Source organism: Dromiciops gliroides, chromosome 3, assembly GCF_019393635.1.
Source record: "Dromiciops gliroides isolate mDroGli1 chromosome 3, mDroGli1.pri, whole genome shotgun sequence".
In the NCBI taxonomy this organism is placed as follows: domain Eukaryota; kingdom Metazoa; phylum Chordata; class Mammalia; order Microbiotheria; family Microbiotheriidae; genus Dromiciops; species Dromiciops gliroides.
The window spans coordinates 456,642,414-456,669,608 of NC_057863.1; the positions used below are offsets into that span (position 1 = coordinate 456,642,414).

At 38.3% G+C, this 27,195-nt stretch overlaps 1 protein-coding gene across 2 annotated transcripts in view; it reads left to right on the forward strand.

The window, feature by feature from the left end:
* RBMS1 (RNA binding motif single stranded interacting protein 1) overlaps window positions 1-27,195 on the forward strand; it is a 276,072-nt gene that overhangs the window by 120,398 nt on the left and 128,479 nt on the right. For both annotated transcript variants that reach the window (XM_043994399.1, XM_043994400.1), the window contains exon 2: window positions 19,084-19,259. In XM_043994399.1, the coding sequence (XP_043850334.1) occupies window positions 19,084-19,259 (176 nt within the window). The remainder of the gene's footprint in view (window positions 1-19,083; window positions 19,260-27,195) is intronic.

Here is a 27,195-nt window from a genome sequence, read left to right on the forward strand (position 1 = left end):
ATTATAAGAAAAGAAAAGAAAAAAAATCTTCAATGCATCCTTATTTTGCTTATAATTAAACTGAGATACAGGTAGTATTGGTTGTTCTAAAACTTTGTGGTACATAGGTGACAGTACTATGACAAACAGATCTTGAAGTCTACTGATTAGATCCCAGTAGTTACTAGAAAAGACAAAAGCTTTCTTTAAAATCTTTTCAAAGTATCGGGTGATACTGTATGCACTGCATTACCAGCAATGCAAGAAACCACTGCAATTCATCTCAGTGTTATATTTATTGTTTTGTAGTTGTTACAGATGTATTGTTTATATATTTTTATATGTTTTATTAAGCAAAAATGAACTGACAGCAATTGATCTTAGGATCAAATAATGTTTTTGCATACCTGTTTTATTTTGTATTGTTACCTCCAGTCTAACATAAGTCTTATCTCATCCCTTCCCATAGCTCTAGCTAAAGCACACTGCTCAACGTGTCCACAAAACATCCCATACTTTCCCACCTCTTTGCCTTTATTCACTCTATTTCTTAATTTTGGTTATTCTTGAAAGCCCATCTCATATCTTCTCCATGACTTTTTCCCTGATTTTATCAGCTTGTAGAGAAGTTTTTTATGCTGATATCACAGCACTTTCTTTGTATCTGTATTTCTTTGTATTTCTCTACATACATATTCTAATTTGCTTATAGTTATTTATGAATATATTTTTGTTTCTCTTCTCTTCTCTTCTCTTGTGCCTCCTTGCCCTCATCCCCATTCTATCTCTCAGCCCTGCCACATATTTGGTACTAAATAATTATTTCTTAAATGCATGAATAAGTAGGGGCTAGGATTATAGTCTACTCTTTCAGGATATACTTCAAGGTGGATGGTCCAAAAGTGGATAATTGAAAAAGAGAGTGTAAAAAGCACATGTATTTATTTGATATTTTACCATATCTCTCTTATCATTGACTTAACCAGTAAAAAAAAATCCCAGTTAAAAAAATGTTTGAAGAAAACTTGACAAGTTAGATCTTACCACAGGCAGAACACTCATGTGGTCTAACCCTGTGACAAACAACCCAGCACATTTCCACATAGCAGAAGTTGGTAGAGAAGTAGATTTATTTTTCCACTGTTTTCATTAATATCTTGTAATAGTTGCTTTAAAGGGGAAGAGAACTGTCACATCAGAGTGGAAGGAAAAAAGAAAAGTTTTAAAAGGAGCTCTAAAAATGAAAGAAAAAGAAAGAATATATGTAAAGGAGAAAATGGGGGAAGAGTGTGGAAACCTAAGTTTTTTTTAAATGTAGCACTGAAACTTTGGATTTTGAAAATATATGTTTGAAAAGCCCAAAGTTTGGCTGCCACATTAAAATCTATCTTCAACTTAGCCACTCTTTTCCTCTAAACTGAAAATTCAGTTTTACACTTATAATGATGATGATAATGGTGATAAATCATTAGTGTTTATTAGCGCCCTGTATCAGGTTTTCCACTACTCTGTTGTAAACGGTGTTCATTAACAAAACAAATTTATTGCCCATTAAAATGATTGATTTTTACTTCACTCCATTAAAATTCTATTCTTATGGTTGATTGTGAGGTGAAGATGACACCGGATTTTTCAGTCAGTCATTCAGCAATCATTTAGTAAACACCTAATACATGGTGGGTTGGGTGCTAGGGATTGTACATTGGATAGAGTGCTGGATCTGGAATCAGGAAGACCTGAGTTCAAATCCTTCCTTAGACACTTGGTTGTGTGCCCTTGGGCAAGTCACTTAATCTCTGCTTGTGTCAGTTTCCTTATGTGTAAAATGAGTCTAAAAGTAGCATTTACCTTTGGGGTTGTTCTGAGGATAAGATGAGATAATATTGTAAAGCACTTTACAATCTGTAAAGCACTACATTAATGCTAGCCATTATTATTATTATTATTATTATTATTCAACATTTAAATAGTACCTCCCTTTTAGAAACTTATATTTTAGTAAAGGTGGTTGGGGGACACCAAATTGACAGCTAAGTAAATAGAGACTCCATATAACATAATACACAGGAATTTGGGGAGCTCTAATAATTGAAGGAATCAGAAAAGGTCTTAGACTCCTGGAGATCAAACTGTGTCAGGGCCTCTTATGCTGGAAATAAATACTTGTGTCCTGAAATGGCAACAAACATTGTATTTGCCATGAGGACCAGTTTAACTAAATTGAACAGAGCTAACCACTGGAATGTTGGTCACCAAGTGATAACTCTTGGATGAGGAGATGAAATCTCAGCAACTTTCTAGCCAAGTTGTAGAATTGTGTTCTACATGTCTGAATGTCATGCCCACCCCATAAAAGCACAGATTTTCAAAAAACAATAATGACTTTCATTTATGTAACATTTTAAAGTGTGCAAAATGCATGCCTCTCAACAACACCTAAGTATGAATGGTGCTAATATTAATAACCCCATTTCATAGATGGCCAAACTAAGTTTAAGAGAAATGTGGTGACTTCCCCAAGATCACACTAGTTAGTCATTGTTGGAACTAGAATGTCTGCATAGGTCTCTTGACACCAAGTCTAGTGCTTCTTGAATTCTCCCACTTTAGAAAATGCCTCTTTGAGATGATGGTATAATTGATGTAAAGAAAAGCGTCCAAACACTTAGAGCCATGCCAGAGTGGAATAGGCTATCTCATGAGGTTCCCTCTGACTTAGTCATTTAGCAAAGGTTAGATGAGTAATTTGTAAAATGAGTATGATTGGGGGCAGTGGGGAGTCTTGTAAAATACTAAGAGTGTGTGGGCATGTATGTATCATCTATATATAATATGTATACACTTGACACATACACATTGCATAGAGACATTGACTTACATGCTTACACATAAAGCAGACTCTTAGCTGTTCTGTAGTATTCAAAAGGCTTATCTCTAAATTAATTGGAATTCTAATTGAGACTATTACTAGGGATAGGAGGGCTATTTTTAATACAAGATCTTTCACAACAAAGTCCTGCCTATTTTTCTCTATATTCATCTTAATTGCAATGACAGTATAGTAATGCCTCCTGGAAACTATTCATTCTCCCAAACTATGATTTCATGGTGCAATACAAAGATTTCTAGAATGGAAGTTAAAAGACCTGGCTTCTTGTTCAGAATCTAGTGATGAATTGCTTTAAAAAAAAGTGGTTTCCTTTTCTTTACAAAAAAGAAGGGTTGTACTAAGATATGACATGACATTGAACTATTTATTAGAAAAATACTGAAATTGACCATACCGTAAGGTGCTTCTTGTTCATGACTGCAGACTGCTTTTAAAACTCGAGACAACAATTTACAAATCATTTTCAGTCACAAGACATAACAAGCAAGGTTGATCCCAAAACAACCAGAGTTGGGGGACAACACTCTAAAGCACATGTGTTTTGTTTTGTTTTGTGGGGCAGTGGGGGTTAAGTGAGTTGCCCAGGGTCACACAGCTAGCAAGTGTCAAGTGTCTGAGGCTGGAATTTAACTCAGATCCTCCTGAATCCAAGGCTGATGCTTTATCCACTGTACCACCTAGTTTTTTAAAAATAACCAATATGAAATGTCTCAGGGCAGCACATTAGTGTCCATAAAGAGTTAACTGAACACTAAGGAATATAAGAAATATAAAAGCACTGGAAAAAATATATTCATGTGTATTTATATAGAGATAGCAATACTTTTCTCCCCCTACCCCCCCCCCAAAAGTGAAAACAGCAAAATCTGAGCAAGTCAACTCTGATACACAATAGATATTGACATATAAGCCTCAGAGAGAATTTAAGGGGAAAAAAGTCCAGATCACATTCTTAAACATATTACGTGGTTCTAACTTGTTTCTAGTTTTAACCCCAATATTTTTTTAAAACAAAATAATAGGAGTATTAAGGAAACAAATGTAAAAGTGTGTTAGCTGTATACAGTCGAATTTATGAAGAATCTACTCCTAAACCTGGGCAAGGGTTGGGGGGGGGGGGCAGCGTTCCTTTGAGAAACTACTCTGTCGCTTTTGCTTAAAGATTTAAGAAGGATGGTTTCAAGTCGGGGGAAGGGTTTGAAATTAGAGTGAAGTTAAAATACCTGTGTGAGACCAGGAAAGAGAGGTTGTACTAGCCTTTGTTGAGGTCTCCACCTTCTGCCTGGGGGGCATTTGAATGCTGGGAAGCCACTGTGAGTCACAACCCTTCCTTACTGGTATTTCTAACCTGCACTTCGAATCCTTAATGATTGGGGGGAGGGGGAGAAGCAAACACTGTGCCCAGAGGCTGTGGTTCTCTATTGATCATGGCCTATGCTAGGCTAATATCTGCAAATCCTTGCCACTTCTGAGGCGTTACAGATTATCCAAGCACAGCAGATGGCGTTTTCTAAATTCTTGTGGACGTTGATGATGATGGTGGTGGTAGTGATAAAGCACCAACAATCAAGGATGCCTCACTTTGCAGGTACATAAGCATGATCTTTCATGGTCTCTTTTGCCATTTCTACAATGGAGGGGGACAATGAGCCCTGTTGTTATCCTTTTCTGCTTCTCTATAACTAATTTTTCGTAATTGTCCTTGTATCAGAAATAAGAGATGTGATACTACCTTAATAAAGGGGCAGATTGTTGATTATTTTCTCTCTCCCTCATCCCCTATCCAGAAGATTGCTAAGGTCTGTTTTTCTCCAAGTACTCACTCTCACACTCTGTCTCTCTCTCTCCATATATGTCTCTGTGTGTATACACATATATATATATTTTTGTGTATATCTAAATATATACATATACACATGTATGTATGTATGTATGTGGTTGTGATGTGCAGTAAATGCAATCAGAATATGACCACTTTTATTTCCTCATCCTTAAGATTTAAAATATTAATTCATTGGTGTATTGTAATTTCTTTCTTTGGAGAGTTTATCTAAATTATAGAAAGCTTTTCATGTATTCTGCTGCATGCAAGAAAAATATTCATTATTTGAGGAATGTGTCTAGATTAACAAATTAAACATAATCCATTGAATTTTTGTGGAGTTTTAAAAAAATCCTCAATACTTTCCATTTGCAAATATTTTTGCTTCAGTGCAGCAGCGTTATACTGAAAAGATGACTGACTGGGCCTACATTCAGATGCCAGCTTTACTACTTTCCTGGCTGCAGGAACTTAGACAAATCATTCTTAATTTCCCCATCTGTAAAATGGGGGAAAGAATAGACAGGTACCATGTGCTTTACCGGATGGCTGGGAAACAATGATTTTGAACAAACCTACAGCACTCTCTAAAAGCCAGCTATTAGATTTTTTAATATTAGCTGTAATCATCATTATTTAATGTAGAGAAAGCATTCTTCAAATCAGTCATTTCCGTACCAGTTCTCTGCAATCATAGAGCTAATAATTCCTTACTTGCAAGAAATTTTTAGAGAACTGATTAAATGTACTGCACTTAGAATTTTAAAAAACAACTGAACTGAAAGTTCTCAACCTTGGAGTCCTAACTTCATGTGGGGTTGGGACAGGAAATTCTGAGTATTGCAGAGGTGTACTGAGCTCCCTGTAGAGTCACAGGACTAAATCAGTGTTTCACTTCCCTAAGGATGTATATGTGTGTGTGTGTGTGTGTGTGTGTGTGTGTGTGTGTGTGTGTGCGCGCGCGCGAATTTAAAAGAGGCATTCCTTTCTTACACCCACAGCAAACATCTGTGTTGGAACAATACTAGTGACCAGAAAATTCCCTGTTCAACATTAAAAAGGGAATGAAAAATATTTCTGAGTATTACACATGTTTTTTTCAGAATCATCAAGATCATTTAGGCATCTAAAGTTGAGTGAAATTTGAAGTTGTTATCACAATTCATATTTGACTTAAAAGAGTCAAAGGCTCTTTTTTTTAAGACTTTCTGACACAAGAAAAGACTTGTAATACTGATAAAATAACTACTGACTTCCTTCAGTAAATCAAGTATAGGGCACTTTCTTTCCTTTCCCTTTCCTCCACTCCCTCCTCCCCCCTTCCCCTGTTTTCCCTTCTCCTTTTCCCCTTCCATTTTGCCTTCCCCCTCCTCCTCCCCTTTCCCCTCCCCCTCCCTCTCCCTCTCCCTCTCCTTCTCCCTCTCCCTCTCTTTCCCTTCCCTTCCCACTTCCTTTCTCCTTTTCCCTCTCCTTCCCCTTCTATGCTAAGGGATTTTAATGAAGACCTACATATTTTCTCCCCTTTTAAAATTTTTTCTGAGGTGTCTTGGGAATAATTTTGCATTTAAATGACCTCAACATAATAAGACTCAGCCTTTTAAATATAAAGGAGCCAAGGAAATGACTAGATTGGTTGCAAATAGCAGTATGGTATACTTCCATACAAATCACAGGATGTTAAGAGCTGTCTTCTTAGAGACAACCAGGTCATTTTACAAGATAAGGAAACTGAGTCTCAAAGAAACGTGAAATTTACTTACCTAAGGTCACAGAGTTAGTAAGAGGCAGAACTTAGGGTCCTTCTAACTCTGTTCATTGTTCCCTCTTCTGTACAAGAGAGTAAACCAGTTAAGTCCCCAAAACTGAAAGACAGAAAATGCAGATGGAAGAACTTCATCAGTTTGTTCAGTAGCCTAACAAAAGATTGAATTGATTATTGATTCCTGTGCACAAGTTCCAAGGATTAGTTAATAAGCAATAAAACAGACAGTGACCAAAGACCATCTAGCCTAGTGTTTCCTCATGTTGGTGTTTTCCTAAGCTCCTTGGATCTTCAGAAACATTCTTGTGTACAAAGTATTATGAATTGAATCAGAGTTAGAAAATGCACAGATCTTAATGTATATGTGAGCAAATATTGAGGCTTAAAATAGAGGTTTTTGATGAGAAAGGTTTAAGGACAGAAAGTACATGGGATGAGTTTGGAAGAAAGTTTACTATGAAGATCACATTTCACCTTCCCCATCTTCTTTCCATCTCTATGCTCTCTTCACCCCCACCCCCAACCCCCAAAAACCCTCCTACCTTAATTTATAAGGACAGGTTCTTTGATGACAGAATCATAGATTTAGAGTTGTGGAGACCTTCAAAAGCCAACTACCTCATTCTTTTTTTTTTTTTTTTTAGTGAGGCAATTGGAGTTAAGTGACTTGCCCAGGGTCACACAGCTAGTAAGTGTTAAGTGTCTGAGGCCGGATTTGAACTCAGGTACTCCGGACTCCAGGGCCGGTTCTCTATCCACTGCACCACCTAGCTGCCCCTACCTCATTCTACAAATAAGGAAATTAAAACAAAAGGAAAGGTTAAGTGGCTTGTTTGGGTTCTAAGTGAATATTTGAACCTAGATCTTCCTGACTCCAAGTCCAGTGCATTTCCTGTATAATGCTGCTTTTCATGGTTAAGTTGCTTTTTTTGTGTATGCAGCCTAATGTGTGTGATTCGTCCATCCAAAAATATTTATTGAATACCTACTACATTTAAATATGTTTTTAACTTATTTGGTATACTAATACTAAATTAATTGTGGATAGCTGTGCAGAAGTTTCAGTGATGAATTAATAGCATAATAATCAGGAGGATTGGTAGTTGAGTTGTTTCAGTTGTTTCATGATCCCATTTGGGGTTTCCTTGGAAAAGATACTGGAGTAGTTTGCTATTTCTTTCTGCAACTCATTTTACAGATGAGGAAACCGAGACTTGCCTTGGGTTACAGGGCTAGTAAGTGTCTGAGGATAGATTTGAAATCAGGTCTTCCTGACTCCCAAACCAGCCCTCTATCCACTGCACCTCCAAGCTGGCTAGTGAACAAATTTGAACAGTTTCAAGTTTCACTTATGATAATTGATTCATTTTACTCAGTCTTTTCTTCAAGTGTCTTGATAGCTGACATGAATTGGATTCTGAAAACATTTGTCCATAAACACCTCTGATTCAACACGTAGTATTGAATGTTCTGGGTTTTTACCATGATCATACAAATCCAGTCTCTGCTTCAAAGTATGTGATCTGTTTTGCCCAACCCCCTGATGGCCAGTGCTCCTGCCTCAATGAGGAAAGTAAAAAGGGGGCAACGGCTTGGTTAAGAGAGCAGAACTGAATGACCTCACCAAGTCATTCCAACTCTTTGATACTTAATCTCATAGGTCAATACCCAATCTACTTCACAGTGCTATTGTAAGGGCCACTAAGCAAAAGGTAAAATATTCCTATAGGGCATATGTTACACCAGGTGGAATATCTGGAGATGATGACAGATGGATGATGGGAATTATGTTCTAGAACTGAAGAGGCTTTATCTAGTCCAAGGTTTCTTAAACCTTTCCCACTAACAACCTCTTTTAGCCCAAGAAATTTTTCTGTGACCTCACGTATACAGGTATATAAAATAAGTATATATGATCTTTTACTGTTGCCAAATTTTTCACTACCCCCACATTCAGATTCATATGGGGTCTCGACCAACACTTTAAGAACCTAGGATTTAGTCTAACACTCTCATTTTACAGATGAGATAACTGAGACCCAGATAGGTGGAGTGATACATGCAGGGTTGCAAGAATAGTAAGAGTCATAATAAGCTGGGGGTTCAAGCTCAGGTTCTGTGACTCCATCTTCATTACTTTAGACTGCAATATGATCCATCTGGGAATAGTGCATTATAGTAGAAAGAGCACTGGTCTGGGCCTCAAAAGTTGGGTTCTTGGCCCAGCCCTACTAGTAAATAGTTGTGTGATTGTGGTCAAGTCACTTGACCTTTGGGGCCTTTGCTTTCCTCATTTGTAAAAGGATGAGGTTACACTAGCTCTCTGAGGATAACTTCCAGATCTAAAGCAGTGATGCTTTGATCCCTTCCAGCTATGACATCCTCTGATTCTGTCTGCCTGTGTGTGAGGTCATTTTCCTTCTTTGTTCAGTAAACCGCAAATCTCCTGTTTCATTTTCTACTAGTAACTTACTTTTTACCATGAGTTTCCTGTGCTGTCCTCTTGTTTCCTGCCCCAGATCTCCTCTCTCTCTCTCTCTCTCTCTCTCTCTCTCTCTCTCTCTCTCTCTCTCTCTCTCTCTCTCTCTCTCTCTCTTCCTCTCCCCTCCCCTTTTCTCCTCTCCTTTCCTCTTCCTTCCCTTTTTTTTTTCTTAAGCACAGCTCCACCCCCAGTTACCAGTTGTCTTTCTTCCACTCAAAGGGATACCTAAAAAAGAGAACAAAGGAAACAAAAACTTCAGCCAACCAGTTTGGAGAAATTGTTTTTCCTTTAGTTTTTCCCCAGTTAAAATAGTCTAAGTCTGAAAGATTCCCAAGGAGATTTATATTGTTAAAAGATTTGAAGTATTTTAAGCATGTACCACAGTGCCATATTTAATTATTAATTGTATCATTTCTTTGCATTCCTTGGTTTAATGGATTTTGGAATTGAGTAAAACAGTTACTGAGATGTATAAAGAGCTATACAGATGTGTGGTCATGGGGGTATTATTTATTAATATCCAGACAGCAGGTCCCCATTCCTTTGGAGTCCTGGCTGTGTCTGTTATGAATACTTTCTTTGCTTCTGGGTAGAGGAAATGCCTGGGGTGCTAAGTGGCAGTCTCTCCTGCTGATTTGGAAAATAGTCAGTCCTGTTATCTTGAAGGAGGGTTGACACAATGAAAACTTAAACTAGGAAAGTTAAGAGGAAAGTCCTCAGATTTCTATTGGAATTCCCAGGAATGGTATGGGGAAGAGGACACAGGCTGTAGCTATAATGATTGACCCTAACACTGTATTTTCCCTGGATTAATAATGATGTAGAGCTTTAAGGTTTGCAGAATACTAAAATAACATATATAGTTAACATTTATATAAAGCTTTAAGGTATACAAAATGCTTTCTATATATGATCTCATTTGATATAAAGGAAACAGCAAACCAGTTTAGGAATTAATTTATAATGGTAAATCATTTTTATTGCCATCACCAAACTGATCTTCCTAAAGCACTAGTGATTCCCTATTGCCTTCAGGATCAAACAAAATCCTGTGTTTGTCTTTTAAAGCCCTTTATAACCTAGACCTTCTATCATTCTGTTCTTGACACCTTACTCTTTTCCAAATTCTCTATGATTTAGTAATCCTGGCCTCCTTGCTATTATACCTCACACAAGATAAACCATCTCCTGATGCTGTACTAGCTGTCCCTCCTATGCATAGAACTTTCTCTCCTTATTTCCACCTCTTGGCTTCCTTAGATTCGTTCTGGTCTAAGCCAAAGTTAAGTGACTTGCCCAGGGTCACACAGCTAGTAAGTGTCAAGTGTCTGAGGCTGGATTTGAACTGGGTACTCCTGAATTCAGGGCTGGTGCTTTATCCACTACGCCACCTAGCTGCCCCCCAAAGGCCTATCTTCTACAGGAAAACTTTCTCAGTTTCCCTTAATGGTAGTGCTTTGCCCCTCAGATTATTTCCAATTTATCCTGTATAGATGTTGTTTTTTACATAGTTGTTTACATGACATCTCTCTAGTTAGATTTTGAGCTCCTGGAAATCAGGGTTGTTTTTTCCTCTGCACTTAGCACAGTACCTGGCACATACCAGCCTCTCAATAAATACTTGTTGACTTCTTGACTTTCCAACAGTGAAAACTGTTTCTAATTTTCTAGTTCACAAATATTGTCAATTTTGGTTTCTTTGCATGAGACCCTATATGGAATGTTTGCTACTCAATTATACATATTATCATTGGCTCACATGTTCATAATCTAGACATTCTAGTAATATGTGAAGTAAATGCTTTGGGCAGAAGTAACACAGGTAAATTCCATGGCCAATTGTCTTATCTATTTAGCTTAAATAAAACCAATTTATTTTTGTATTAGAAATGTAACGATTGAAATGACACCACCTGCTGGAGACTTACTGTAGAAAAGCTCCACCATGAAGTGAAAGTCTTTGAGGGCAAGACCAGGAGTCTTTTCTTTGGCATCAGGAAGTGACATTTGCTTGTGGGAGGAAGAAGGGGGGAGCCTGGTGCTCTAACTAGCGCTCTTTCCTGAGGATGGTGGTGGAGAAGGGAGCTAGAAATGCGCTCTCCCTTTAATAGGTAGATGAATGTAGGCCTTTCTCTATTTACCAAATTCTTATTCTCCTTAATAAATACTTAAAAGCCTAACTCTTGCTAAAGCTTTTAATTTATTGGTGACCACTCATTTGATATTTTAGACAGACTAGCTAGAATTTTAGCCCTTAACAGAAATAAAGTAAAATAAAAGACAAATCTAAATAAAGGGATATTAATTGCTTTATGAGGGGTAAAGAAAGGTTCATAGATGATTAAATGGACAATTTTGATTGTATAAAATTGCAGGGGGTTTTTTTGCAGGGCATTGAGGGTTAAGTGACTTGCCCAGGGTCACACAGCTAGTAAGTGTCAAGTGTCTGAGGCTAAATTTGAACTTTATCCACTGTACCACCTAACTGCCCCCAAAATTTCAAATTTTTATTGAAAAAGCTCTTGAGGAAATAAAACACAACTAAAGTCTTAAGTAAAATATTTAGCTGGTAGTGAGTGGAGGGAAATCTTTATAGCAAATTTCTCTATTACAGATCTGCTATCCAAGATATAAAGAACTTATTCAACTATATAAGAAGAGTCACACCCTTGTAGATACAGGTCAGAGAATATGAACAGCCTTGAGAAGGCAGTTCTCAAAAGAAGAAAACAAATGAACAATAATCATATGAAAAAAGTCAAATAATAAAGAAATGCAATTAAAACAGTTCTGTTGTTCTATCTCACTTCTGTCAGATTGACAAAAATGGCATGGGAGTTCACAGATGAAGAATGGGATATGCAGGTCAAGTGGAACTGTGAATTAGTATAACTGTTCTGAAAATCAATATCGAACTCTATCCCTCAAATCACTAAGTTAACATACCCTTTGACCCAGAAATACCATCATGAGGCATATGCTGCAAAGCGGAAGAGAACCCTTATGTACAAAAATATACATAGCCGCACTTTTTGTTGTAGTAAAGAACTGGCAACTCAGAGGTTACCCATCAGTTGGGGAATGGCTCAACAAGTTGTGCTTTGTGGATGCAATGGAATTGTGTCATAAGAAATGATGAAAGAACAGATTCAGATAAACCTGAGAAGACTTGAAAGAATGGAGCTGAACATGGTTGTCATCCCCCCCCCCAGCGCATTTTTGAAAGACTTAAGAACTCTGATCGATGAATACAATCACCAAACATGACTTCAGAGTGTGGAGAATGATGCATTTTTCATACCTCTTGAGAAGGGGATTAAACTAGAGCTGTAGAATAAGACATACATTTTTGGATATGGCCAAAATGTCATATGTTTTGTGTGACACGTGCTAACTTGTTACAAAGGATAGGTTTTAATGCCTCTGAAGCACAGTCTCCAATCATAAACTTAAATTGTTTAGTTTGATGAAGTTGTGATGTGATTGTTAAATTCCATTAAAACCTGAGTGGTTTTGCTTTTCTATTTTAAATCACACCCTCCTAAAGTGCTGACTTCAGTTTTCATCTAAAACAGGCTGCGTCTTTGCAAATCGATTTCATTATTTATTGTCTATTGAGAAGGGGTAGAGCAAAAAAGAGGGGTTTTGTGTAGAATAAGAACTAAGCATACGGTCTTACAGGGAACACAAGACTTGTTTGATTTTGCTTTTATTTACATATGAAGGCATTTGTGGCCCAGTTGCTAATTAATGATTCAGAACATGGCATTTAAGTATGATAATTAAACAGAGCAGAATTTCTCTACTTTTTGAAGAGGGAAGTCAGTGTAATGAGGTGAGTCCCAGGCCCCAGGGCAGTGGGAGAACTCTCCCCAAAATGGAATTTTGGATTACTCATCAGCAAACAAGATAACCGCTTTGGGATTGTTGACTTTGATTGGTACTTTTAATCCATTATAAGAAAGAAATAATTGAAATGTTACTGATGCATTCTTGCTTTAATGTATTTGATACTAGTTGTATTAGTCACTTAGGTGATTGTTAAAGTCCCCGTATGAATTTTCCAGTTTTCCTCTTTGTGCTATAAGTAAATCTTTAATTAATTGAGTCATTATTATTGTTATTTTTAATCTAGAAAATTTAATCTAGAAAATTTCACTGTGCTATCTTCAGTTCTCTCTCCAACTCCTGCCAGCTTTTCAAAATACTGAATCAAAATATGACATGAATCTCATAGAATTGTAGAACCTTTGAGCTAAAAGGGCCATTTATGGGGGCTTCTAATCTCCTGTTTTGGTTTCTTCGGAATTTTTAATGTGTTTCTGCACATTTCTTCTTGTGGCTAAACCAGTGATGGACCCAATATGTTCAGTTATGTTGAGATAGGCTTTTGTCATCATCATTTTAGACAGGCATTAAGATAAAGGAGATGTAATATTGCTCTATGAAAATAGATTATTTCATGGAAATCCAAAATTATTTACTGAAATTTACAACTTGGGAGTGTCTATGGGATATTTTGTACTTACTGTCTTCTTTCTCCTGAAAGTGAAGTTTGGATAATGGATTGTTGTTGTTTGTCCTTTGTTCTCAAAGAGGACCTTGACATCAGGGTGATGTCATGACTTGTATTGAATTGGATTTAAGTGAGAGAGGGCTGTGCAAGGTCACCAACCTCACTCTGTTCTCTAGAGCCATCTGTATCCAGTGGGAAGGAGTGTGTGTGTATGTGTGTGTGTGTGTGTACAACTGGAGATAGCCCCGTATGTTTAAGACAATTGGAGTTAAGTGACTTGCCTAGGGTCACACAGCCAGTAAGTATCAGGTGAGATGTGAACTCAGGTCCTTTTGACTACAGAGCCAGTGCTCTATCCACTGAGTTACCTAGCTGCCTCATTTGGATAATGGAACCTTTAGTAAAAAGACAAAAGAATTGAAGTGTTTGAGCAGAAAAGAGAAGACTGGGAAAGCCTGGGGTATCAGTTATCAGTCAATAGATACTTATTGAGTCCTGATATGTGCAAAGCTTAGGAGGCTTATAAATGTTATGCTTTGAAATGTTTCCAATAGCTATTGTGTGGTGAACAGTGAATGTCTTTTCTTCATTCCTGTTGAGAAAACAAATAGAAGAAATAGTCTCCGAAAGTTTTTCTTTGTATTTAATTCTGACTCTGCTTGATGCAACTGAAATCCAAGGGTTATAAGGCAGCCATACCAGACATTGATAAGTAGCCAAGCTTGTCATTCTGGAGGTTTAGGGCTAGTTTTGGTCAAATCTCTTCCTAGCAGGTTGTAATTTAGTCATTTAGATTGGAGTTTAAGACACATAACATGGAGGTAGTGTAGGGAACTAAAGGGTGTGAGGAAAGCTAAAAAGGTGATAGAGAGTAGAGTATTGATTAGAGCTTAGAGGTAAAAGGGACCTTAGAGATCATTTAGTTTAATTAATTTATTTTACAAATGAGCAAACTTAGACTCAGAGAGATTGAGTGACTTCTCTAAAGTCATGGAGCAAAGTCCAGATCTGAGTCCAGGTCTCCTGACAACACAGTGTGTGCTTTTTCCCACATGAAAATGGTCCTGAATGCCCGCTTAAGGAGTTTGGAGATTTGGGGGTTTTCTGTTCTTTAAGCAATAGGATGAGGAATGGAATGAAATGATCCTATCTCTGCTTGAGGAGAATGAATCTTGCATCAGTGTAAGGTGATGATGATAATAATAATAATGTAGCATTTGCACAGCACTTTAAGTTTTTTGTGTTGCTTGGCAAATATCTCAATTTATCCCAACAATCCTGACAGGTATGTGGGATTATGCCCATTTTGCAAATGAAGAAACTAGGCAGACAGAGGTTAAGTGACTTGTTCAGGATCTCAAAACTAGTAAGCATCTATGGTAAGATTTGTACTCAGGTTTTCCTCAGCAAATCCAGTGTACCACCCAACTGATTGTTTATCAGGCTATCTTAATTGTCTAGGTGGGTAGGATCAGTAATTTGATGCAAATCGTTACTGAGGTAGAATCTAGGGACTTGACAACTGTTGTAATTGTGAGAGATAAAGGAGAAGGAAGAGTCAAAGTTGATGTCAGTCTTAAATGCAAATTACAGGAAGAGTACTTAGTGCTTTTGACAGAAATAGGGAAATCAAAATGAGGAGCAGTTATTGGGGGAAAGAGAAATTTAGTTTAAAATACATTGTGTTTGAGATGCTTGAAGACTAGGCAGGTTAGAGGTGTCAATAAGCAGTTGGTAATAGGGGGCATGAGGTTACAAGAGAGATCAAAGCTGGAGACCTAAACTTAAGGGAATCCCCATAGAGGTGATAGTTAAAATAGTTGGTATGGGTAAGATTTGTTCCCTTACTCTTCATTTCACTGTGTCCTCCAGTTCCTTGACCCCTCAGTTTTCTTCCTGACCATCTTCCCTTCACTAATCCACTATAGAACTTCACCTACTTCACTCCTCTGGGGCATCTCTTAAATTCTCTACCACGCTCCTTCATCTCTTCCTTAACCCGGGCTACCTACACCATACACTTTCTTTCCCCCTTTGCTTTTGGCTTTCTTATGTGTCTTGTCTTCCCATGTTTGATTTTAAGCCCATTGAAGTTAAAGACTTTCTTTTTTTTTTTTCCTGTAAATGTAACCACAGGACTTAGCATAGTTCCTGGTACACCGTAGATATTTAAAAAATATTTACTAAGTGGCCGCCACTCAACTCTTATTCCCCATCTTGACCTGTTCATGAACCGATTGGACTCTATATTGTTGTCCTCTCTGGAATTTCTAACCCCCTTATTATAATGCCAGTTGTGTCCTGCCAAGCTGTAGTTTTGGATTACTCACATTGTTCATGGCCTTTGCTTCTACACAACTGTTGCTGAACAAAGATGGAGAAAATCATGCAACCATTCTAACTGGGTCTACCTATTTCATGGGGTTGTTTTGAGGAAAGGACTTTGTGATCTTTGAATGATTTGTAAATATCTTCAGGAAGCTTCAGTGGCTCCCTGTTATATCTAGGTTCAAATAGGAACTTCTGGCTTTGGCATACAAAGCCCTTCCCTGTGGCACTCACACATCTTCACAGAGAGGTTTCACAATACTTCCCTGTGTACACACTCTGAATATCAACTGAACCAGTCTACTTATTGTTCCCCTACATACATAATTTTGTACCACCCCCCCCCCCGGAGCAATGAGGGTTAAGTGATGTGCCCAGGGTCACACAGCTCAAGTGTCTGAGGCTGGATTTGAACTCAGGTCCTCCTGAATCAAGGGCTGGTGCTTTATCTACTCTGTCATCTAGTTGCCCTTCATTTTGCACATCTCTTGAGGCAGCTAGGTAGTTTAGTGGGTAGAGCGCCAGGCCTTAGAGTCAGAAAGATCTAAGTTCAAATCCAGCCTCAGACACTAGCTGTAATGACCCTGGACAAGTCACATAATCTTTGTCTGCTTCAGTTTCCTCAACTGTGAAATGGAGATAACAATAGCACCAGCCTCATAAGGTTGTGAAGATCAAATGAAATATTTATAAAGCACTTAGCACGGTGCCTGGCACATAATAAGCATTTAATAAATGCTCATTTCCCCCACCTTGAATGTTCTTCTTTCTCACCTCTTTGTCTCTTTGTATCCCCAGCTTCCTCCAAGATTTTATTTAGATGTTGCCGCTTTACACCCCCTTCCACTCCATTCCAAGTTAATAGTGTTCTGTCTTCATTTTTTTCACACCATTAAATGACTTTGCAAATATGTTGTATTTAATTATCTGTGAATGGGTATTCCTGATGTATCATAAAGACAAGATCCTTAGGACCTGGGATGTTTCCTTTTCATCTGTATTTCTAGTTATATAGCACCTGGAATGTGCTTGGTTAAGAGTAGTTTGGCATCTGTTCCACATTTTATAATCTTAAGTTTGTTTGGGAATAGAAGAAGTTAAGTCACTTTCCCAGGGACACACAGGTAGTATGTGTTTGAGGCAATACTTGAACGCAGCTCTTCCTGGCACTTCAGGTAACTCTCTATCCACCTTACCTCTCACATGAAAGATAGCATATAGAAGTTATGTGATAAATGCTTCTTGAATTAAGTTATTATTACCCCCCTTTAAGAGAATGCTTGGGGGGCAACTTGGTGGCACAGTGGATAAAGCACTGGCCCTGGATTCAGGAAGACCTGAGTTCAAATCCAGCCTCAGACACTTACCGGCTGTGTGACCCTGGGCAAGTCACTTAACCCTCATTGCCCTGCTCCCATGAGAGAGAGAGAGAGAGAGAGAGAGAGAGAGAGAGAGAGAGAGAGAGAGGGAGGGAGAGGGAGAGGGAGAGGGAGCAAGCGGGAGAGCGAGAGCAAGCGGGAGAGCGCACTTATGTGGTAATGAAGAAGTTCTTGGTCTTAGTCTCAGAGAAGGGACCCAAAAGACTGTTTAGCCCAACTTCTTCATTTGCAGATGAAGAATTATGATCATGGAAAAGAGATTCCCTGATAGGTAAAAAGAAGGCATTAGACAATATAGCACCAGATGGAATGGTGAAGAGGAATATTCAAATATGAATAACACAAGGAAAGGGTATTCTGAAGGATCAGGGTGCTGTGGACTGAGTGTGAGGGTGGGGTGAGCAGCATACTCAGAAGAAACTGTTAATATAGACCAAGAAGCCTACAGTAGACAGTTGAGAAGGACACAGGATAAATCTGTGACATGAAGTCAGAATGAGCAAGACAACTTTTACTTCAAGATTTGATTTTGTCTTTGTTTTGCTTTGCTGTGCTTCATGAAACAAAACGAAAGTTAGGTGTGTCTCATATTCTTCAATAAGTTATTTGTAGTGGCTGCTGCTGCTAGCTAACATAAAGCACTTAAAAAAAATATGATCTCATTTGATCCTCTCAACAATTCTGGGAGGTAGGTGTTATTATTATTGGTATTTTATGGGTGAAGAAACTGATGGGGACAGAGGTCAAGTGACTTGCCTGGGGGGTCACACAGCTAGTAGGTGGCTAAGTTGGGAGTTGAACTCAGGTCTTCTGTATTCTCTCCACTGAGCTACCTAGCAGCCAAAAAGAGGACTGCTAGGGAAAAAAGGACTAGAATTTACATTATACATTTAAACATTTTTTTTTCTTGGAAGTTCATGACCATTTAACTTGGTATTCTACTTGACTAAGTGACTTTATGTATATATGGAAGAGCATTGGGGGTGGTAATTTCCTTACTAGTATGAAGCAGCTAACATTTTTTCCTAATTAACTTGAGTCCTAAGAAGTTCCTTAAAATTCTTCAGAGCAACCCAGGGTCAGTAGACCTTGCCAGCAATACTGTCCAGAGAAGGTTTGGAATGTGGACTATTTCAGACATTCTTCCTGGGTGCCTGCTGAGTGTAAAACTGCATTGGGTCCTGGGCTTTGTGCTTCGTAATAGTTGTGTTTGTCTCTTGAGAGAGGCCCAGGCTTATTGCCAACTACAACAAAGTTCTTACAAGTTACACTTCACAAGTTTAGCCAGATTTGAGGGGGTGAGGGGAGTGGGAGGTAGAAAGTTAGTAGGACTGTGAACCATCTCCAGATGTCTGAATGCTGTTGTATTCCTGCCATAGAACTAGATGAACCCTTTGTGGTGGGAGAAATTGACCTTCTGTTAAAACGAACAGCATCAAAATTATACTTGAATTAGCTGCTTTTAGATACTTTTTTAAACTTTCAAGTTGCTTGAAAAGTTGAAAGGGTATCTTATTTTTAAATTGTATTTTAATTTCATGCCAGTAAATTAAATCTAGGCTTCAATACACATAGATGTCACATTATATGATAAATGAGTTCTTGAAAATGTGTATAAATGTTTTAAAGTTGAATTGCATGCTTAAAAGCATGAAAGGCATTTGTTATTTAGAGGTTTCTTACAGTGAATAATTCTCTGAAGTAAGTACTCCTTTGGTTAAAGTGTGTGTATCCAGATCACCACATCCTGATTTTTTTTTTTAAGTTGAAGTATATTTGTATCTAAAGGGCAACAAAACTCTTGAAGATAGAAATTAAATAGCCATTGTAGCTTCACTGTGATCATTGCTACAGCTTTCTTCTTTTCTATGTGTAATATAATTTTTATTTACTGTGTTCTAACATGCTACTTCTTCATTTCCTAGCAGTCTATTGTGCCAGCCCACCCAATGGCTCCTCCCAGCCCCAGTACCACCAGCAGTAATAACAACAGTAGCAACAGTAGCAGCTCAGGGTGGGATCAACTAAGCAAAACGAACCTTTATATCAGAGGACTGCCTCCCAATACCACAGACCAGGACCTGGTGAAACTTTGTCAACCGTAAGTGTTTGCTTTTAAACATTTTTGAGATCCTGACAAAGAAAGAAAATATATAATGAAAGGTGTTTGCTGCAGGTTGGATTTGGATAATAACAAGCGTACCATGATGAAAAAAGACTTGAAAGTTTTTAGGCATTGTTCCTCTTATTTCAATTAGTATTTGATATTTTTGCTGCTGTTCATTTGTTTCAGTTTTGTCCAATGCTTCGTGATCCCATTTGGGTTTTTCTTGGCAAAGATACTGGAGTGGTTTGCCGTTTCCTTCTTCAGCTCTTTTTACAGATGAGGAAACTGAGGCAAACAGGGTTATGTGACTTGCCCAGGTCACACAGCTAGTAAGTGTCTGGGGCAGGATTTGAACTCAAGCCTTCCTGACTCTGTGCTCTATCCATCTAGCTGCTCCTGTATTCAATACTACAGAATTTCAAAATAATAAAATAGATTTGTTACAATGCAATTTGCTTCGTAATACCCCTCAGGAAAGGGAGAAATGTCTTTGTTAGGCACAACTTCTTTAAAAGATTTTTTTAATGATAGAATAAAGAAAATGCAAATATCTAGCATTTTCAGTTTTGACAGCAGCACCTCACTGGGTAAACTTTGATTTTTATGTCAGGTTCAAAGGAATTATAGATTTAGAACTGGAAGTAACCTATAAGTTCATCTGGTGCAACACAGTAATTTTACAGAGGAGGAAACAGAAGCCCAGAGAGGGTAAGCAGTTTGTTCGCAGCTACACAGGCAATAAGTGGCTCATCTGGAATTTAAACCTAGGTCCCCGAGTTGGGATCCAGTCAGCTTTTCACTCCCGCATTACATCTCCAGACCTTTGCTTCCATTACTGTCAAGCTGTGCATCCCCATCTCTCACCATTGTGGCTTCAGTAAAACACTTCATTCTACTAGTGGGCATGATTAGATTAGCTTCTCTTGAGCATCCCCTGTGCTTTATTAGTCTAGTTTATTTCCTTCCATCCTTTAGGCAATGGAAACCTGTGCTATCCCCATGCCGAGCCATATGGGTGCAAGTACGCATCCAGCCAATAGGCATGTGTATATTTGTGGAGAGATATAAAATAAAATACATTCATCACTAACATTTTCAAGGAAAAGACACTTTATATATTAGCTCCTATTAACTTATTAAGTGTGTGAGAGAGAAAAAATGTAAAGCAAAGGGTCAGAAGTGTAAAGTATTATATGAAGAGAATATAATATCAAAATTAATATCAAAATGTGGCATCTGGGGCAGCTAGGTGGCACAGTGGAAAAAGCACCAGCCCTGGAATCAGGAGGACCCGAGTTCAAATGTGACCTCAGACACTGGACATTTACTAGCTGTATGACCCTGGGCAAGTCACTTAACCCTAAAGAATTAAACAAAAAATGTGGCATCTAATCACATTGAGCGTTTAAAAGTACAGCAAGCTGAGATGGGTATATATGTTAAATAGCTAAAAAATACTTTCTAATAGAGTTCTCTAATCCATGATGAAGAAAATTTCCTATATAAGGATTTTGATTTGGAACCACAAAAGAATGTGGTATAGGCAGAAAGGGATTTTCATTCAGAAAGTCAGCGTTAGAAGCAGATCATTTAACTTCTCTGGCCACAATTTTTTGATTGGGTTTGGCCTCAATCAGAGGTGCTTAAGCTTCTTTGTGTTTTCAGAACAGTGGTTTTTTGTGGTTTCTTTTGGTGAGGCAATTGGGGTTGTGACTTGCCTAGGGTCACACAGCTAGTAAGTGTCAAGGGTCTAAGGTCAGATTTGAACTCAGGTCCTCCTGAATCCAGGGTCGGTGCTCTATCCACTGCGCCACCTGACTACCCCTAAGAACACTGTTTTTAAGTGCATAAAAAATAATATATGATTACAAAGGAAGCCAATGATACCGAGATACAGTTTTCAAAACACTAAAAAAAAGTTCTCTGGAACCCAAGTTACAAACCTCCAGATAAGATGACCTTTATAGCTCTTAAGTCCAATAATTTTCTGTAGCTTTCACAGCATCTTTCCTGTTAGAAAACTGAGACTGGCTTTGGGATCAGGGAACCTGGGTTCAAATTCCATCTCTGTCACTTAACTACCTATGTGATCCCAGGCAAGTCATTTTACCTTCTTGGGCCTCAGTTTCCTCATCTGTAAAGTGAAGGGATTGAACTAGCTGGGCTTCCAGCTGTAGATTCATGATCCTATGAGATCATGCTTTGTTTCTGTTCTTGTTAACACTTCATAATAATTATGCAAGAATTTCAAAATTTGCTTCCTCTGTAACTAGGACCAGACAAGGAAGTTGAAGTACCACCTGACTGTGATGACTTGTGCTTATTTGTTTCTGGTGATCTTTTTAAGAGCTAAGAGATCAGTTCAAAAATGCACTTACATGGACAGCCTTCTATGCCTTTCCTATGTTATTCTTTTAGGCTGGCATTCTTAGTTCAGTGGCCGGTATAATAATGATACCTCAGGGAATACCTCTGAAAGCAAGTTGGGCTCCTGGGTGTCTCTCTTAGTGTGTTGTGCCAGGCATGAGGTAGAGGGAACTTTGCCAATTGTTTTATACCCTTTATCATAGTTCTTCCTCTAGACCACAGAACTTGGCTGCTCTTGGCTCCTCTCTGGCAGCATCTCATCCTCTGGGAGAATAATTACAGGTAGATAGGATACCATAAAGTCCAAGAAACCAAAAATAGAACTGCATGAAAATTTAAAAGACAACACCCCCCCTCCTCCCCAGTAGTCAGCAAGCACTTATTAAACACCTATTGGGTGCCAGGCACTGTGCAAAACTGGGAATACAAAGAAAACCAAAAAATAAACGAATCCTTGTTCAAGAAGTTGTGAGAGTTGGAAAAAGGGAAGTGAACATAAGAAAAATACATTACTCCCCCTGAGGATTTTTAGTTGTTGTATGAATTGAATTATAACATCTAGTGGAATCACTCAAATTTAGCCTCTATCAGAGACAGATCAATCAGTCCATGCAACAAACATTTATTAAATGGGTAGAATCTCTTTGCACAGTTATTGTCTTCCTAAAAAGTTGCTTGAAAATTAAACTTCATAAATTAAATAATTTTAATGTCCTAGAAAGGTTTATGATTTAATACCAGACATTCATAACATTTAAAAAAGTGTTTCCTCCATATTATTGTCAACATTATTCACTTATCTCATACTCATGACATTTTAAAGCTTTTTGTGAGCCTTTACGAAAGAGGGCTACCTTGTCTGCTGCCTCTTGAGTGGTTGCTCTCATTCTCATCTCCTCCATGTGCTAGCACTGCTGAGTGCCCAGTAGAATTGCTAGCAGAAGATTGAGAAAGAATGGGGAGAGGCTTGAGCTGAAAGAAGGCAGAACTTAAAAGGGGGAAGCTTTACACCATCTTGGTTTGAAAGAACTTCCTGAAGGTGTTCCTAGGAATTCTAAAACTAGGTTCCATGCAACGCCTTTGCATTGAAGGACATATCATTTGTTGTGTCAGGGCATCAGCCAATTGCTACACTCCTCCTAGTTATCTTTATGCCATGAGACCTATATTGGGATCATTGTCCTCACGTCTTCCCGTAATGCAATATTAAACCCCTCCTCAAATCCCCTGATAGGTGAACTTTCACCTTATTTTGTCTGGAACTGGGGCTCTGTGTCACATCCCGGCCAAATCCAGATCATGCTATCAACCATCACACCTCCCTGCTACCTACTTTCCCAGCGCTTCTTTATGTGTTTTCTTCCCTCTTTAGAATATAAGCCAGTGAGTGTCTGAGTGGGATTTGAACCTTTTGACTTCAAGGCCAGTATTCTATATACTATGCCACACTGTGAACATTTGTTAGGCAGGTACCATGTCTAGCATGTGCCACAGCAGGCCTGTGTGTGTGTGTGTGTGTGTGTGTGTGTGTGTGTGTGTGTGTGTGTGTAGAGTTGAAAAAATTACATCGTTGCAGCACTAAAGAAGGTTTCAGTTGAATGTGGGAATATAACATATATTCACTTAATGTATAATATGTGGTAGAATTTAATGGGAACAAAGAAGAGATGCAACAAATTGTGCAGGTAAACCCCCTGCTACCGCTGATGTAGGTCCTCATCACTTCACTCATAAGACAATTAATTGCATTAGCCCACCTAACCTCATGCCTGGATTTTTGCAATAACCTGGTGGTGGATCTGCCTGCCTCAAATCTCTCCCCACTCCAACCTGTCCTACATTCAGCTGCAAAATTGATTTTCTGAAGGTACAGGTCTGATCATGTCAACCCATTCTACTCAGTACACTCCATGGCTCCTTATTGCCTCCAGGATCAAATATAAAATCCTTTCTTAGTCACAACTCTTCATCACTTAGCCACAGCCTTCTTACAGCCCCCATATACTGTTTAATCCAGTTGACACTGGCCTCCTTGCTGTTCAAAGAACAAGATCTTTCAGCTCCAGGCATTTACTCTGGCCATCCTCGATGCCTAGAATGTTGTCCCTCCTCCATTTCCACCTACTAGCTTCCTTTTGAGTCCAAACTAAAATGAATTATTTCCTTCTTATTATTTTCTACAAATTATTTTATAGCTATTTGTACATATTTATTTGTTGTCTCTTCCATTAAATTGTTAACTCTTTAAGGGAAAGGACTATTTTTAAACTCTTTTTGTATCTCAGGGCTTAGCATAGTGCCTGGCACTTAATAAAAAAAGGTTTTGGTTGATGATTAAACCAGGAGAAGGGGGAAGACTTATTGAAGAAGTGACACTGAACTGTAATTTTAGAGGAAAATAAAGATTTTAATGGGGAAAGGGGAATGATAAGGAAGTACTTTTCAGATATGAGTAGAAGCCTTCACCAATGCCTGGGGGTGGAACAGTGAAGAAAGAGTTCAAGGAACAGCTAGTAATCTCTTTGGGTAGGAATGTAAGTAATGTGAATAGAAAGAAGAATTGTGTGTGTATAAAGACAGGAAAACTAAGCTGGCTTGATGTTGACAAGTGGTGGTTTTTTAGACATGTGGAATGAAAGCTCAGAGAAGAGATCTGGATTTCCTGATTTGTGGGACATTTTCGTGGAGATAATAATTGAAGTCACTGAAGGAAAGCAAAGAGAAGAGGATAGCATCTTGGGAGACACCCACGCTTAGGATGTGGGAGGAAAATGATGAATTAACAATAAAGGAGATTGAGATGGAGCAATCAGAGAGGTAAGGAAAAAACCAGGAAAAAGAAAAGAGGATGCAACAGGAGAAAAATAGTCAACAGTGTTAAATACTACAGAAAAGTCAAGAAAGATAATGACTGAGAAAAAAGGCAGTCAAATTTGGCAATTCTGTGATCGTTGGTCACCTCGAAGAGATCAATTTAATTAGAGTGGTGGCATTGGAAAGATTACAAAAGGATAAAATACAAATGGCTGAGTAACAAGGAAGAGGATGGAGTAAATGTGCACAATTCTTTTCAGGAGTTCACAGATGAAGGGGCGGAGAGAGAAGTAATGGGAGGAAGTATGGTGCAGGGGGAAAAAGCACTGACCTAAATTTGAGTAGGAGTTTTATTATCTGCAATCTCTGGCAAGTCACACCCTCTCTGGGGCTCAGTTGCTAATCTGTAAAATGTGGGAGTTGGACCAGGTGATGTGAGGTCCCTTCTAGCTCTAAATCAGGGGTTCTTAACCTGGAGTCCGTGAACTTGTTTTTTAAAAAATGTTTTTTCGGCAACCATATTTCATTATAATTGATTTCCTTTGTAATCCTGTGTTTTTATTCTGCAAGTGAAACACTTGACTTCACTAGAATGTCAAAGAGGTCTGTGACACACAAAAAAGGTTATCTTGCAGAGAGGGATGGCAGCGTTCAGGAAAGGTGGTTGGTTTGTTTTTTGCTCTCTTTTTATGGCAGGGGAGACTGGAGCATATTTGTTTAGGAACAGGGAGGGGGAGAGAGGGATTGGAGATGAGAAAGGATGATCAATGGAGCAAGGTTCTGGAGGAGGTGGTGGGGTAGAAGAGGCAAGGACACAGCTGCAGTAGCCTTGGCAAGGATAAAAAGGCCATCTCACCCTCTGATACTGGAACAAAGGCTGAAAAGAATGGGTTAGAAGTGCTGAGGATGCTGTATAAAAAGGGTACCCCGTAATTGGCCTTAATCTGCAGGCATATGGCAGGGTGGGGAAGGGAGAGTACATTTGGGGACTTAAAGGAAAAAATTAGAATAGCCACTAGGAGAGGTACAATAGGCAATGATAGGTAGCCAATGGGATGAATGCAATGAATAAATGAAAATCTTTGGTTTAAGATTCTTGAGGGTGGTGTCAGCATTTTATACTTTGGTACTCCATCCTTTCTAGCACCATGATGGAGGCTTGTTGATTTTCAAAAGTATTTGTTTCTTACTGACTTGAAATATTGAAGAATAATATTATTTTAGCAAAGGGTATATACATGTTTGCAATGAGTTACATAATATATTTTCTTATAAACATTTGTTTCTTGTTCAATCTTTTATGTAATCCCTGGATTATTGAAGTCAATGGTAGATTCTTCTTGGTTGGAGACCATTAGGATAGGCAACCACAATAAGAGAATTTTATCATCAGAAAGGACAGCAGCCATCTAGTCTGGGCAGAAAAACCCCCTTCTATAACATACCCAGTTAGCAGTCAACCATATTTTGCTTGAAGACCTCTAAGGTTGATAAACTAGTCCACTTCACTTTTTGACAGATCTAATGGTTAGATCTTTCACCCAATGGTCCAAGTTCCTTTTCTTCTCTATAGTGGTTTAAATATCAGGTTGGCTGTAGATGAACAACTATAGCTAAAATATACTAGGTCCATCTTTTTTTATACTAAAAAAGTGCTAATTCTTTATTGAAGATTTTAATTTTTTTCCTAAACTTATCTTTTGATTGCATTGTATGCAATTGTTGTCCCTATGTAACGGGGTGTGTTTGTGTGTGTGTACAAAATTATTATTCAGCTGTTTTTTTCAATATTTTGAATTAAAGTCCAAAGATAAGGGGTGATTTCTTCTATTCTTTTGTATTATTATTATTGCAACCTGACATTTGCTTAGTATTTTATAATTTAAAATGCTTTCTGCTACTAATAATAGTATATGTTGATACAGTGCTTTTAAATTATGTGATATTTAACACACATTATTTTAGTTTAGCACAACTTCATGAGGTAAGAAGGGTTAATAGAATCCCTTTTTTTTGAAGTGTATAACCCAAGGCTCAGAGTACCTAATTGATTTCCCTAACATTACACAGCCAGTAAGAAACTGCTACTCTAGCCACCTAACTCCTTGTCCATGGTTATTTCCACTATACTTTGATCTACTTAATGGTGGTCTTAGGGGGGGAAGCATTGAGAGTTATGTGACTCTCCCAGGGTCACATAGCTAGTAAGTGTCAAGTGTCTGAGGTCGGATTTGAACTCAGGTCCTCCTGAGTCTAGGGCCAGTGTTTTATCCACTGTACCACCTAGCTGCCCCCCTACTTAGGTATAGTCATAGCTTAGTGTTTGCCAGGGAGAAAGGAAAATGGCAATCACTTTTGTCTTCTCAATCAGGTTCAGAATGAGGATAATGACTTTTAAGTGCTGCTAGGTGGTGTAGTAGATAGATAGCACTAGGTCTCAAGTCAGGAAGACTTGAATTCAAATGTGGCCTCAGGTATTTTTCAGCCCTGTGACCTTGGACAATTCAGTTAACCTGTTTGCCTTAATTTCCTCAGCTATAAAATGGGGATAATTATAAAGCATTTAGCTCCCATACTTTTTGTGAGGATCAAATGGAATAATAGTTGTAAAGTGCTTAGCACAGTGCCTGATACATTGCATGCACTATTTAAATATTAGCTCTAATTGTTATTACTATCCAAAAATATTTTGGGGGGCAGGATAGTTGGGGAGATTCTGGGTTTCATCCATCATGTTTTTCATGCCTTA